The 15157-nt window shown below is 37.0% G+C and overlaps 3 protein-coding genes across 4 annotated transcripts; 2 read left to right on the top strand and 1 right to left on the bottom strand.

The window, feature by feature from the left end:
* The first annotated feature begins 1697 nt into the window (after positions 1-1697).
* On the top strand, positions 1698-4684 carry LOC126801077 (wall-associated receptor kinase-like 1). The gene is made up of 3 exons (XM_050528530.1): positions 1698-2623; positions 2751-2885; positions 3392-4684. The coding sequence occupies exons 1-3, from the start codon at positions 1711-1713 to the stop codon at positions 4582-4584; spliced, it is 2241 nt and encodes a 746-aa protein (XP_050384487.1). The 5' UTR covers positions 1698-1710; the 3' UTR covers positions 4585-4684.
* A 963-nt stretch (positions 4685-5647) lies between these two features.
* Positions 5648-8087, top strand: LOC126801078 (protein DETOXIFICATION 41-like). The gene is made up of 8 exons (XM_050528531.1): positions 5648-5990; positions 6239-6783; positions 6882-6968; positions 7057-7113; positions 7202-7440; positions 7529-7647; positions 7745-7831; positions 7941-8087. Exons 1-8 carry the CDS (start codon positions 5655-5657, stop codon positions 8013-8015), a joined length of 1545 nt encoding a protein of 514 aa, XP_050384488.1. The 5' UTR covers positions 5648-5654; the 3' UTR covers positions 8016-8087.
* Positions 8088-8374: 287 nt separating this feature from the next.
* Positions 8375-13566, bottom strand: LOC126798411 (pentatricopeptide repeat-containing protein At3g59040). Of its 2 annotated transcripts, none has more exons than XM_050525372.1 (7): positions 13389-13566; positions 12794-13106; positions 12087-12377; positions 11726-11965; positions 10553-10677; positions 9482-9580; positions 8375-9229 (listed from the first exon to the last, which is right to left on the bottom strand). In XM_050525372.1, the coding sequence occupies exons 1-7, from the start codon at positions 13442-13444 to the stop codon at positions 8599-8601; spliced, it is 1755 nt and encodes a 584-aa protein (XP_050381329.1). In that variant the 5' UTR covers positions 13445-13566; the 3' UTR covers positions 8375-8598. The 2 variants fall into 2 exon arrangements, with proteins under 2 accessions (XP_050381329.1, XP_050381328.1); XM_050525371.1 differs by having other exon boundaries at positions 8377-9229; positions 11726-11974.
* Positions 13567-15157: the final 1591 nt, after the last annotated feature.

Below are 15157 nucleotides of genomic sequence, written 5' to 3'. Positions count from 1 at the left end.
CACTCCAAACTTGGTCATAATTGTTAATTTACACTATGAACTTGCATTTGAGTCAATTTACCTCCTAAACTTAGTAAAAATTACCGATTTGCACCATATCCGTTAAATTTAATGTTTTTCATCCAATTTTAAGTCACATGTCATGCATTTGAGGGACAATATTTTCATTATATATTTATTCATATTTAATAATGAAATAAATTAATAAAATTACTTAAGATGAACACTTGTTACAATTTTTTTTTCGAAACATGTTATTGATTTATATATTTATTATTTTACGTGATATAGTATGTTAAAAGATATTAGAAAAATATAAATAAATACATTGAAAATTAAAAATAAATGTGTGTTCTGGGAGAATTACTATTCTATCATTGTGTGTGTCTTAGCCTTATTAGGTTTCATGTTAGAGATAGATTCGCATCTCTGTAATAGATTAGGACTCCGAATCTTACGGGATTGTAGTTATGTAATGCCTATATATAGGGCTCATTATCAATAATTAAATGGTTACGTTTTGTTCCATTACGTCGTTATTATTCTCGTTTCGTTCCTCCTCCAACAATGTGTATATATATATATATATACAACACACTAAATTTGAATAGGTGAGTATGTTGAATATATAATTCGAAGTTGGGTTAACTATATAGAAAAAAGATGTAAATAAATAATTTAATTAACAAATAATCCTCATTTTAAAGAATATTTGTATTTGTTTTTAAGAAAAAAATAAATATAAAATGACAACATTATCCCTCATGTGCATGACATTTGACGCAAAATTGGATGAAAACAGTTAAATTTAACAGATGGGGTGCAAATCGGCAATTTTTACCAAGCTTAGGAGGTAAATTGACTCAAATACAAGTTTGGGGTGCAAATTGACAATTTTAACCAAATTTGGGGGTGTATTTTAGCAATTTTACCTTTAAAATATTGCCTCGGCATCAAGTGATTTTGATCAGTAATATTTTTTGTCTTTAATTTTGAGAAAATTGGCAAGTATATACATACATTAGGCAAGCTAACTCTGATAGAGGGAGCACTAAAATTTTAGGAGCGGGAGAGATGAATATTGAACACTTTAAATCACAAACAACAGGGAAGTGTTGCTTTCAACATCTCTAACGAATTTTCTTCTTTTGACTCGTACCTTCTTATAATACTTCGAATTGTTCAAGTATGACTGCTGGAGTATGCAAAACTAATTTAAGGTGGAAAGGATAACAATGATTGTTGTGATTTAATGCTTTTCTATGTTGAAATCATATAAATTTCGGTCGGTTTCTAGAGTAATCAAATCAAAAATGATAGAAATTTAGGACATTTAGACCTAAAAACTCTGGGAAGAATATCCAACCACGTATCAGTATAAGAAACTGAAAAATAGAGACAAGGTGTTGGAAAATGTCTACGTTCTGGAAGAATGCTGGATATAATGTTATCAGAACAAATTTGATTTAAGAATAACATTTGACCAAGAAACATCTCTCGATTTAAATAGCAGGACTAATCGTTCCTTGGAAATTGACTCAGAAATAGATAGAAGGAAGCAGCAAGAAGTTTCAAGGAACTCAATTTCTCTTTACCTTCATCTTTCCGTTCCAATTATTTGTAGTCCAAGAAAGATTTAGACTTCATATATATGATTGGTTTTCCAGCTAGCTAGTAGTAAACTTCCAACTACCAGATAGAACAAGCAGAATGGCTGCCCAGTTGCTATTTCATATTACTCTGTTAGTTTGGTCTATGAGTAGTACTGAAGTACTAGTTGTAGCATCAGAAGCACCCATAGCAAAGCCTTATTGTCCATCTCATTGTGGAAGCATTGAAATCCCATACCCTTTTGGGATAGGAGCAGGTTGTCACATTAAAGACAACTGGTTCCAGGTATTATGTGACAACTCTACTGGCTCTCCTAGACCATTGTTGAACGGCACCAATCTGGAGGTGCTAGAAATTTCTGTTGATGGCACACTAAAGGTCAGAAACCCGATCGCCTTCTCTAACTGCAGCGATAAGCAAACTCGTCAGGCAGTCAACTTGGAGAGAAGCCCTTTTATGTTCTCACAGGAGAACATATTCACAGCAGTTGGTTGCGGTGTCATGGCGACAATCACCTCGAGCTCAGAGGGTGTTACCATTTCAGCCGGGTGCAGGTCCGAATGTTATGATGATTCTACTGATAGTACAAATAGTAGCAGCCTTAATACCTGCAATGGTGTCAATTGCTGCCAGACTGTGATTCCTCCGTTCCTCTCTGCCTACAATACTAGTTTCCAGCCGTCTAATAGTTCATGCAGCTATGCATTTTTGGTTGATCGTGAATGGTTTGAGTCATTTGCCAAAAATTCAACAAATATTTCTGCCACCAGTGATATGGACCAAGTCCCCGTTGTGCTACAATGGAACTTGTACCATTCAACATTTGATATTTTCGGGACCTTTGTACAAGCAAATGGATCAAGGTCAGGATATTGGAATGAGACGACCGATGAGTTTGATGGTTATTGTAGATCTTACAATGACAGCTATTCAATATCTGAATCCTTAAGGCTTAAATGTGTCTGTGATTATGGCCATCAGGGAAATCCATATCTTCCAAAAGGATGCAGAGGTGGACATACATATAGTTTTTTTTTTGACTCATTTACAAGAGCAACACAGCCCACACTAATCGATATTCATTTTTTTATAGACCAGGAACTTTACCATCATTATAACTTCGTTTTTGCACTCTTCAGATATCGATGAATGTCAGGATCCTAAATACAGAGCTGAATGTGAACCAGAGTACGTATGTTACAATCGTAATAATGGTTGGGGGTGCAAGAGCCGCTACCCTGAAACAAAGTCACGCGTTAAAGTAATCTTCATAGGTATGTCCGGCCAGTCGACCAGTTCGACATCATTTTGAATTATTGATGCATATGACTCTAGAACTTTTGAGGTCATCGGAACTGAAGAGTTGATCATCATGCATGTCTTTATAGTACTTCTTTTTCACCTTTTTTTTATATACAGTAAGTTTTGCAAGTACAGAAATAAGATGATCATCTTGCTTTGTGGAAATGATAATACGTAATTACGAATCATCTTTCTCCCAATTCTCCCCTTGTATCTCCTTTATTAAGCAAGATTGTTGGTATGGAATTCAAACTTTTGATTATTATTTTTTTATTTTTTTGTTGGCAATCCATAATCCATCGATAACCATTGTTCGCTTCGTAAGTACTTCAGAGATTCCTTTTGTGTCCTTCTGAATTCCTGAGCTTCTGAATTTATTCTTCTTCTAGATTCTATACATATGTTACATTTTCACAATCTAACAAAAATTAGATTTGATTAATTAACATTTCTCCTTATTGACCTGAGTCCTGAGCAGGTATCGGCAGTGGTCTTGGATTGATAGTTCTCCTAATTGGTGCATGGTGGTTGGTCAAGCTTTGGAAGAAAATGAAAAACATCAAACTCAAGAAGAAGTTTTTCAAACAAAACGGGGGACTATTATTAGAGCAGCAACTCTCTTCCGGTGAAGTTAATGTTGAGAAAATTAAGCTGTTCGACGCAAAGGAATTAGAAAAGGCCACAGATCGTTATAATGTAGATAGAATACTTGGCCAAGGAGGTCAAGGTACTGTTTACAAAGGAATGTTGGCAGATGGAAGAATTGTTGCCGTAAAGAAGTCCAAAATAGTTGATGGAGGAGAAGTAGGACAGTTCATTAATGAGATTGTCATTCTTTCACAAATTAATCACAGGAATGTGGTTAAACTATTGGGTTGCTGTTTGGAGACCGAAGTTCCTCTTTTGGTTTATGAATTCATACCCAAAGGAACTATCTACCAGTATCTCCACGAACATAATGAAGAGTTCCCACTTACATGGGAAATGCGCTTACGGATTTCTGCAGAAGTTGCTGGAGCTCTATCATACTTACACTCGGCAGCTGGTTTTCCAATTTACCACCGTGATATCAAGTCTACAAACATACTACTAGATGATAGGTACAGAGCAAAAGTTGCAGATTTTGGGACTTCAAGATCAGTTTCCTTAGACCAGACACACCTAACCACATTTGTACATGGTACATTTGGTTACTTGGATCCAGAGTACTTCATATCAAGTCAATTTACTGACAAAAGTGATGTGTATGGCTTTGGGGTGGTCCTTGTTGAGCTCCTAACTGGAGAAAAACCAGTTTCTTTAACAAGGTCACAAGAAGCCAGAGGCCTTGTTTCATACTTCAATCTTTCAGTGGAGGAGAATAACTTGTTCGATATCATTGATGCTCGAGTTAAGGTGGATGGTACAACAGGAGATATTTTGGCAGTTGCTGATCTTGCAAAAAGATGTCTAGATATGAATGGGAGGAGACGACCTACCATGAAAGAAGTTGCAATGGAGTTGGAGGTGATTTATAAATCAATAAGCTCTTCAAACACACAACAAAATCGTGAAGAGGCTGAGTATGTCAGAAATGAAGTAATTTGTCCTTGGGATGTTGCTACAGGGTCAGCTATGGATGATTACACTGCTTCATCATTTGAGTCACTAGTACCACTAATGTCTAGCTAATCAATTTCTGCATTTTCATTCCTAGCATTTATGTAAATTTGGATTTGGTTGCAGCTGAACGTACTCCTGTCTTGTTTTAATTTGATTTTATCCCAATAAATGGTCGGCATCCTTGTATCAAAAAGAAATTTAAGTTTGAGATTCGTGAGCTGTATTTTCATAAGCATGCAACACTTCTTCTTTTTTTTCGAGAAACAGGTTTTGATTTCATCTGGTGGTTTGCTAAATTTTTAACGTTGCAGAAGATCTGAGTATAGAAGGATGGAAGATACGTACCGTTTGCACCCTGTGAATTATACTTCGGTGATCATGCCAATGTGAGTGTGGAAGGAATCCCCTCTTATTGTCTCCCAACCCAAAAACATGATCACTCCATCGTACGTCAATATACTCTAATAAAGAGAGTATTGTCAGTTATATACATGCAGTCAATCGAAACAAGTCGCAGAAAATTAGTTTACTCTCAAATACTTTGAAATTTATTTGTTTTGTGTTGCTTGAGCTCAAAGCATAATTTGCATTAAGTTGTGTTGCGTGAGGTCAAAGCATTTGGTTCCGCAGCTTCCGCCCCAACTACACTAGCTCCAACCAAGAGAAGCCAAAATTTAGACTCTCATGTCTTTACATCTCAGTCTTCTACTCCCTTTGTATCTCAGTCGCCTCCCAAATAAATATATAAAACAAGAACAGATAATGCAGACAACTCATAGCTGAGATTTTGATATCTTCAATGTCTTTGTGCTAGTGAACTAGTGCTTGAACTTGAAACCAGTGTTTGGATATATCATTTCACTTGCATATATGGTAGCATGGGTTTTAAGATCGAGCTTTCTGAACATAATATTTTACTGTAGTAGGTAAATTCGCGTGCTACTTACTCTGCTAAATAGCAGAGCACATGGTGATACTGGTTGGTTCCTATCAATTTGGAATGTTAGTTAGACCTTATAATTATAACTTTCCCGCTCTGTTTTCTGTATCCTAACGTAACATGATTTAAGCACATCGTGTCTGCTTTGTCTTCCAAGTTACACAACACTCATAGTTTCAACTTTCAACATCATCTAGTGATGGCTCAGCCGGCTGACACTACCACCAGGCTATCGGAGCAGTACCAGCCACTGCTCCACCGACTTGACTCACATTCCCGAATTCCGGACTTGTCATCTGCGGCGGTTGAAGAGTTTTTTGAGTTAAGGCCTATAGCACTGAGGTGGTGGCCTAGGCTAGTTGCATGGGAGTCCAGGCTGCTATGGATTTTATCTGGCTCGTCGATTGTTGTTTCAGTTTTCAATTACATGCTCACCTTTGTGACACTCATGTTTTGTGGCCATCTGGGTGCATTGGAGCTTGCTGGAGCCTCTATTGCTAGTGTGGGAATCCAAGGTCTTGCTTTTGGGATTATGGTATGTGCCTCAAATGTACCTATACATCGTTCATTTTCATCTCATGTTTTTACTTGTTTGAATGCATGAAAACTAATTGTTTTTTTTGCAACCATTTAAAATGTTCTGAGACTGTGAACTTGAATCATATACGCTTAACTCATCTCAGTTTTTCATTTCTTTGTGTTTTACTTGTTTGATAAACATTAGTCAATACTCTTTTAGTCTGACGTCAGCTAAACTCTTGATTTCTTGCTTTGAATCTTAAGCTGGGCATGGCGTGTGCTGTACAAACTGTTTGTGGACAAGCATATGGAGCTAAACATTTAGGAGCAATGGGGATCATATGCCAAAGAGCAATCATCTTGCACTTGGGAGCAGCAGTCCTCCTTACATTTTTGTACTGGTGGTCAGGTCCAATTCTCATAGCCATAGGCCAAAGCGAGAGCATAGCAGAACAGGGTCAAATCTATGCGCGAGGCTTAATTCCTCAACTCTATGCATTTGCCATAAACTGTCCACAACGGAGGTTCCTTCAGGCACAGAAGATAGTGAACCCTTTGGCATACATGTCCATTGGAGTGTTCCTCCTTCATATTCTTTTCACTTGGTTGGTAGTTTATGTTCTGGACTATGGACTAATAGGTGCTGCTCTTACACTGAGCTTTTCTTGGTGGTTGCTTGCGATTACGTTTGGGATTTACATTTTAGTAAGCCCCAACTGCAAGGAAACTTGGACTGGATTTTCCTGGAAAGCTTTCTCCGGATTTTGGCCTTATTGCAAGCTAACTATTGCTTCTGCTATCATGTTGTGGTATGTATATAAATATATGCATTTCAAGTTTTTCGCCTTTCCAGTCCTTTTCTTTTTATTTACCTCATAAAACTGAGTTCAATAATGGTACTATGTAGTTTGGAGATCTGGTATAATCAAGGGTTAGTGCTGATATCAGGGCTTCTAGCCAACCCTACAATCTCACTGGACTCCATTTCTATCTGGTATGTCTTTTAATTTTCTCAGTCAATTTGATCAGTTGCATGTTTAACTCGCATTGGTATCTAATTTTTCATGTCCTAATGACTCCAGCATGAACTACTTGAACTGGGACATGCAATTTATGCTAGGCCTTGCTGCAGCAGCAAGGTTTGTGACATATCTCAAGAGGTTTCAATTTTTCCTTGGCAGAATGTATAAGAAGTATCTTCCTGATAATGCGATTTGGCTTATGCAGTGTTCGAGTGAGTAATGAGCTAGGTGCTGGTCATCCAAAGGTCGCCAAATTTTCAGTGTTTGTAGTGAATGGGACTAGCATCCTTATTAGCATAGTGTTCAGTGCTATTGTGCTGATATTCAAAGTTGGATTGAGCAAGTCATTTACGAGTGACGCTGAGGTTATTGAGGCAGTGTCTAATTTGATCCCCTTGCTAGCCATCTCTGTTTTCTTGAACGGCATTCAACCTATACTCTCAGGTAGTGACAGTATATATATATATGCTAGACACAGTAGAAAACATCTCAGTCAGGCACCATTTCTGATATTTGATGCGTGGAATTTCAGGTGTTGCAATTGGAAGTGGATGGCAAGGAGTTGTAGCTTATGTGAACCTGACTTGTTACTACATCATCGGTCTTCCAATTGGGTGTGTTCTTGGCTTCAAAACTAGTATGGGAGTAGCAGTAAGTATTTGAAAACTCTACCTCACACTTAACACAGTAAATGCTTTTGTAGCTCTAAATGTTTTAAAATAATGCAATGTTTTGTGTTAATTTTCAGGGTATTTGGTGGGGGATGATTATTGGAGTATTTTTACAGACAGCAACTCTAATTGTTCTCACTGCCAGAACCGATTGGGATGCTCAGGTAACTTATATTCTGGTGAATGTCTCATACCATAAGAATACACAGTGGATGTGAACTGAATGTGGCCGCGTTGTGACCAACGGCTTCCATCATGTTTTTGTTTGTGCAGGTTGCAAATGCAGCTGAGAGATTGAAGAGTTCTGCAACTGTAGAACGCTTACTCTTGGAGGAGGAGGACGTATGAGTCTATAAGAAATGTTCACAGTTAAAACCTCAGTAACATTGTCGAGGAGACTTGGGCTACATGTTTGTTTCTTTCCCTGTAACCAATCAGATGTAGCTAATTTAGATTGTTTAAGCCTTTAAGGTGACCCTCGTTTTTTTTTTTTTATCAAACAGCAGCAGTACTTATTTTACAACAAGATACTGCTATCAGTACTTGCTTTTTTCATCTCATTGTTTAAGGGTGAAGGAAGGAGTCAAACTCTTGTAGTATGCAGATGCCGATGTACATGCTCTACCGTATGGAGTTGTAATGTAAGCCTCCAATAGTACAACCTTTAGCTCCAAGGAAGTGACACTAGACACTTTGAATAACAAGCCTTTGTAATTGATACTGAACGAAATCCAAAATTGCACATTTCGCTCTGGAGGATGCAGCGCTTTCACAGTAAAAACCGTAAAAAGAACAATGAGCTTACTCGCTTAAATACCAAAAAAGTAGTGGAATGATTCAATTCCCACGTATTAACTCTTGGGGTGATCTTGTTGAATTAATAATGAACACTACGTAATGTGACTATACCACAAAATAGTTGATCCCAACTTTACAATTCAGCCACTGTAAGCAAGTCCTCGGGGTTCTTTTCACTATCACCATTTAAATAGATCAGCTCATGCTCTTGTTTATTGTCATCTGATAGAGTTACATGTGAAGGGCCGTCGACTTCCTCATCATAACTATCATCTTCATCCTCATCATCTTCATCCTCATCATTCTCACCAACGGAAATTGATAAACGACCAAGTCCTTGTTCATTGCTACTATCCAAGTATCCTACAACTTGGTTAGCTAACTGTTGTTCTTCTGCTGTTTTTGCCAAAGATAAAAGGATATTCTTTGCTTTTTGATCAGGACGAAGCCTGCATGATTCCATTTCCTTGTACCACACAACAGCACTCCCAAAATCTCTGTTCCTGCCATACGCATCCATCATGGTTGTCAAGATCGTTTGATTTGGTTTGACACCACATGCCTGCATTTCCTCATACTTCTCCATCATCTTCTCAATATCATTTGTCTTAGCATACCCTTTGATTAAGGTCCCATATGTGACGACGTTGGGTTTAAATCCATCTACCTTTAGTCTTGTGAAAAAATTTTCAGCACCCTCCATGTCAGGTGCATTTACATAAGCTGACAGCATAGTGGTATATGAGTAAATATCAGGTTCATACCTGAAGAAACAATATACACAGATTACTACCCAGATAACAGAGAGTAAATTTTTTAGTGACAGGTAGTGTTACAGGCATTTTTGCCTCCTTCACAGTATGTTATAGGTCTCACTCCAGTAAGACTGCATATGGCTCACTACTCATTCAATGCCACTAATAGTCACCAGGACACTATTTGTGGCACAGCTAATATAATTTTGGAAGGTACACGATCAGAACATAGCATTCATCATGCAGGTATCTAAAGTATACCTGTCCCTTCTCATGCTTTTAAAGACGGTTCGAGCTTGGTCCACCATTCCTGATACTGCAAATGCGTCCAGCAAAATATTGTATGCTTTGCGGGTAGGTCTGCAAAAGAGAAAAATAGCAATTAAATTCTATCATATTGGCAGCAAGAGTTTGGCCATTTTCCCCCAGCTTAGCTTGGTGTAAAAGCCAGAATGAGAAAATTGTTGTGTAGACTCCCCTGGATCTTTTACTATGTACTTTACGATATAAGCAAAGCTAACAGATGAACTTGAAAACAGAAACACAGCACACAGCAATTTATAGAGGTTCGGCAATGCCTACGTCCTCTGTGTGATCTCTCTTGAGATTCACTAGCACTATGGAGAATAACAACTTGATTACAAGCACTTATTGGAATCCCTATGCTACTCCCATCCCCTTGCTAGATCTCTCTATCACCCTTAGCTCCTGGTTTTCTGTGCTCTGCCTTATCCTTAGAAAACCCCCTGCAGCTCCTATTTATATCACTAGGAGTTGCTGATACAATATGGTTTTGGACTCCTAAACCTAATAGACCAAGTCTATTATACAAATCCTAATAGAATCCTAAAAGACCAACTTTCCTAGAGCTTATAGAAAAACTGCAGTGCTGTCCTCTTTCTATTCTAAATTCAGATTTGCCTAATGAATCCTACAGTTCCAAATTGTATCAATGAGCCAAAAACACAACAAAAATGAGGCCCTAGGAAAACACATGAAGATATTTAAGGGAACCAGCAATTTCCATTTCAGTCGGAGGAAATGTTCACAATATGGTGACAGGTTAGGTTTTGAGCATTGAGTGTAATAAAATAGTCTATTTGGTCAATTCTCCTATTACCGCCAAAAACTAGATTTGTCCCTACTTTCTACCCATCTGCAATCTACAATCTCCAATCTCGATTCCAAAAGTAACTGAAGATATAAATAATAACGATAAATACATAGCTTTGAATCAAACGATTTGAACTAAAGTCAATCTCCTCTCACATATAACTTTTAAATCCTTGGGGCAGCTGTATTACAAGAATATATAGCATTGAGCCTACATACCTGACACCAGCATCAAGCATTTCCTCAAATACAGCCAAGGCTTCTTCCTCTCTTCTAGCTTTCCCATAAGCATTAATGAGTAAGGCATAACTCACTACGTCAGGTCGGAGACCAGCTCTTTGCATCTGTCATCAACAGGTTACTTCAGTTTTTCTATGACTTTTACTATTGACAATGAAGTTAAGTTACTTCAAAAGTATTATAAGATATAAAGGACTTGGAAATTCAGGTGGCTAGGCCAGACAGTTCAACTTTGGTAAGCATGGGGGGAAGGAGATAAAAGACAAGACTTTGAAGTCTTCTTCATTATCTATGGGAAATATCGTTAATATAGAATTCCATAAACGATAAGGTATAGAAAAATGATGTATAATTAATCAATATGATAGAAGAATAGATAGCTGATAACAACTCTTGTAGTGAATTGGTCAACAAGTTAGTCAGAGAAAACAGAGCAAGCACAGCAAACCAAGAGAAACAACCACAAAGAAAATAACACAGATTTAAGGTGGTTCAGCAAATAGCTTTGCCTACATCCACCGGACAGAAACACACACTTCCACTATATTAATAATGGATACACAAGAAAGACTAAGAAAACAAGGACTCTCTCTTCTCTTCCTATCTCTCTCATCTCTGCCCTCTCTCACCCTCTAACCGAGAATGGAACACACTTTGCTCTTTGTCTATGCGATGCCTAAACCTAGAGCATAACCCCTCCTTATATAGCCATAAGGACAAACATGTTTCCTCACCAAATAGGAATCATATTCCTAATAGTGGTAGGCTGTAAAGCTTCCTCATTCTACAGGTAAACCATCATCAATAAGGATTCCTTATCCTTACCGGAACACCATACTCTAAGAAACCATCTTAGGAAAAACACATGGGCTGGAAACCCAACAACTTCATAAACTAGGTAGCATAGGCAACATGCAATGAGAGGTTGAAGCTCGGATTCTTATTAAAACCTGATTCCAAGAATTACTGACAGTATAATTTTATAACAGCATGACAATTCATTCTTCTATCTAATGGCAATCCAATCCAACCAATGATCTATTAAGCAACAGTTTATCACGAAGCTATTGCTGCAACCTTAAAATCTAATCATTCAAAAGCATACTCTACCATGATATGTGAATAATAATTCAAACTTCTCACAAGATTTACCTGGTTGTACATCTTTGAAACTTCCTTGTAATTATTTTCAAAAGACATTAAGCTATTATAAGTAACTGTTGATTGCCGAACCCCTCTCTCAGTCATCACTGCAAACATCTTACGAGCTTTTTCATAACTCCCAGCCTTCTTAAACATATAGATCATCATGTGGAACATCTTTTGGTCTGGCTTCAAAGGTGAATTTTCCTCATCTAATAGGGTCTCAAAGATTTCTTCAGCTTCTTTAAACTTGCAGCCCTTCAGTAATTTGAGTCAGTCTTATGCGGAAGGTATAAACTAGAAAGAGTCCAATAGCAGCAAAATGAGTGAAGAAGAGTTTCTAGATAAGATATGGATCTGTAAACATTACCTCAACAAAAAATTTTAGTATGATTTGATAAGTCACAGCAGATGGTTCAGGTCCTGAAGACTGCATTCTTCGAAATATTGCTTCAGCATTGTTGTATCGGCCTCCTTTTCCGTATGCTTCCATAAGAGCAGTATGTGATATTACATTTGGTGCATATCCCTTTTCATTTAACAAGCTTAAGACTTTCTCGGCCCTGTTGAACTGGCCTTCTTTCCCATAAGCTGTTATAAGCATCAGATAATCCATTTCGCTGAAATTCCACCAGTCCTGGGTCTGAAGCCATTCAAGAATCTAGAAGACAAAAGGACGTGAGCTTAGATGGTAATATAAGCATTAAGCAACTTAAACACTAACAAAAATGAGTCCAGAGACAGAATAATTTCACAGTGACTGAAACGCAAAAAGTGGCATATCCTAATTCCAAACCATTTAATTTAATTTGCAGGGATCCTTGTGCAGTTAATGAGTAAAATTTATAATTAGTACTTCTGCATTTGCATAGAACAACTGTCTCACCATTTAAAATATCAAACTATCGCAAACAACAAATGAAATACTGTTTGAAGTTAACATAAATTATGGATCAAGTCAGCATATTGGAGTTTAATAATTTCAGTACAACTCATTATCCTCAAATATAAAGAACTGAATTCACAGAGTATCCAAATCTTTTCGGCCACAGAAAAAAAAAATGCAAGTCCACATACCTCAGCAACTAGGTTCCACTTCCTCAATTGCTTGAATCTAACCAACGTTCCGAGGACAACATCCTTAGGTATCGACTTATTTTTGAGCTTTTCATTTTTAAGCACTGTCACAGCAGAACCCTTCTCTTCAATTTCATTCATCAATCTCCTCCAGTTCTTCTGGTCAGCCTCATCGCCAGCGTCCTTAAAGACCTCCATCTTCTTCCTTTTCTGCAAAAACTTTCGTGGTGACAACATTCCCATACAAACTACCTCCAGCCTTCCGGGCATCTTCACATTGGCACCTATAGAATTTGTGCATTCTTTCAATTTACTGAAGACAAAAGATTCTCATTGTTATTTCTCAATTACCAAAATGAACAGAAATCATCAAATAACTGTCAGACTACATAACCAGTCAATTCCAATTTTCAATACAAATGCAACTATCACATAAACATAAAGTTCATCAGAATCTAGTAATTTAGGTACCCAGAAATAGTAAAGTAACAGACTTTCAGAGTTATAAGCAACCAAATCCAAAGTCAGAAGCTGAAAATGTAGAGAGGGGTTTAAGATGGGTTTATCAAGATGGGAACTCTGAAAGAGAACATACCCCCAATTATCCAAAGGAGCATAAATGAATGGCTTTAAAAAAAGGGCCTGAGGCATTTTCTGGGTTTTCTTGTATGTGAAAGTGCTTAAAGCATAGCTGCTGAGGTTGAGAGGAGCTCTTTCGTATTGGAACTGAGAAGAGGGTGTTGAGCAGAAGTGTATGATATTTTTATCTCCAAAAAGATTAAGAGAGGGACCAGACTGGTTAAACTCAGCAGTTAACCGCAGCGGGTCCATTTACAGGTCGGGTTGGTTCTCAAATCAGGTAAGATGAGGGACTTCCAGTGTAAATTAATGGTCTTTTTTGTTTTGTTTATGACATTAAATTTCGTGTGAGAGGTTTTTGGTGACTAATTGTTTGTCACTCTGATATGGAGACGTGTAAGTACGGATTGAGGAGTCACGTCATGTTGTTAAAAAAGTTTTTGACGGTGAAATTATCCATCGTTTGGTGAGGAAGAATGTATATATAATTTAGAGGTGGCAAACGGTCGGGTCGGGCCGGCCCGGTCTATTTTATATAGGTCAAAAATGTGTTTGTGTCGTGTTCTGTTCGGACCATTTATTTATCGTGTCGGACTCAGGCCGGTTTATTTGTTTAAACATCAAACACAGCCTGGCTCATGGCTCATACTTATGTTAGACCCGGCCCAGTCTATTAGCATTATAAGACACAATTACAATAAAAAATTATTATGTAATTAGAATATTTGTTTTATATAACTATTTAAAATAGTAAAATAAATAAAATACTACAACATATTATATAATTTTATTTTTTAAACGTTATGTATGTCGAAACAATAACGTTTTCTTCACTACTTTGATAATATTTGTGAAATATTGTAGTTAAAATAATGAAATAATCAAAATATTTTAATTTAAAAGTTCTAATATTCAAGTCTAATAATGATAATTGTTTAAATATTTATATATATAATATAAGATTATGTGTTTAACAGGCCGGCCTATTTATTTATCGTGTCGGGCTCGAGCCGACCCATTTGCCTAAACATCAAACCCGGCCTGGTCCGGTCCGACTCGGCCCATTAGCATTATAAGACACAATTACAATAAAAAATATTATGTAATTAGAATATTTATTTTGTATAAATATTTAGAATAGTAAAATAAATAAAATACTACATTATATTATATAATTTTATTTTTAAAACGTTATGTATGTAAAAACAATGACATTTCTTCATTACTTTGACGATATTTGTGAAAATTATAGTTAAAATAATAAAATAATCAAGACATTTCAATTTAAAAGTTATAATATTCAAGTCTAATAATAATAATTGTTTAAATATTTATATAAATAATATAAAATTATGTGTTTAACGGGCGGGACCATGAATTTATCGTGCTCAGACTGTGTCGGGCTCAGGCCGAGTCGGGCCTATGGGCTAAAATATATCGGCCCGATCCGGCCCCTTACAATAACGAATTTGTGTCGAATCGGACCGTTAACGGGCCGACTTTTAACAGGCCAGGTCCGTGCCGGACTCGGGCTTTTCAATCAGTTTGCCACCTTTAATATAAATAATTTATCCACATGTATCTTTGAATTTCTAATAAAAATGAAAAATTCGTCCTAACGGTACCTCACATTTCCGATCTTATAAACTTCAGTATCTCATGTTTCTCAAACTTACTTCATGTTTGAACCCCGATCCAATATTGGTATATTTTACCGTCAACTCTGTTATATGAACTGCCAGCTAACTATAAAATTCTGTCCATTGGGTGATTGGCCAAGGCCTT

This window comes from Argentina anserina, chromosome 6 (genome assembly GCF_933775445.1).
Source record: "Argentina anserina chromosome 6, drPotAnse1.1, whole genome shotgun sequence".
In the NCBI taxonomy this organism is placed as follows: Eukaryota; Viridiplantae; Streptophyta; class Magnoliopsida; order Rosales; family Rosaceae; genus Argentina; species Argentina anserina.
The sequence above is the reverse complement of the archived record's forward strand: the minus strand, read 5'-3'. Positions and strand labels throughout refer to the sequence as shown.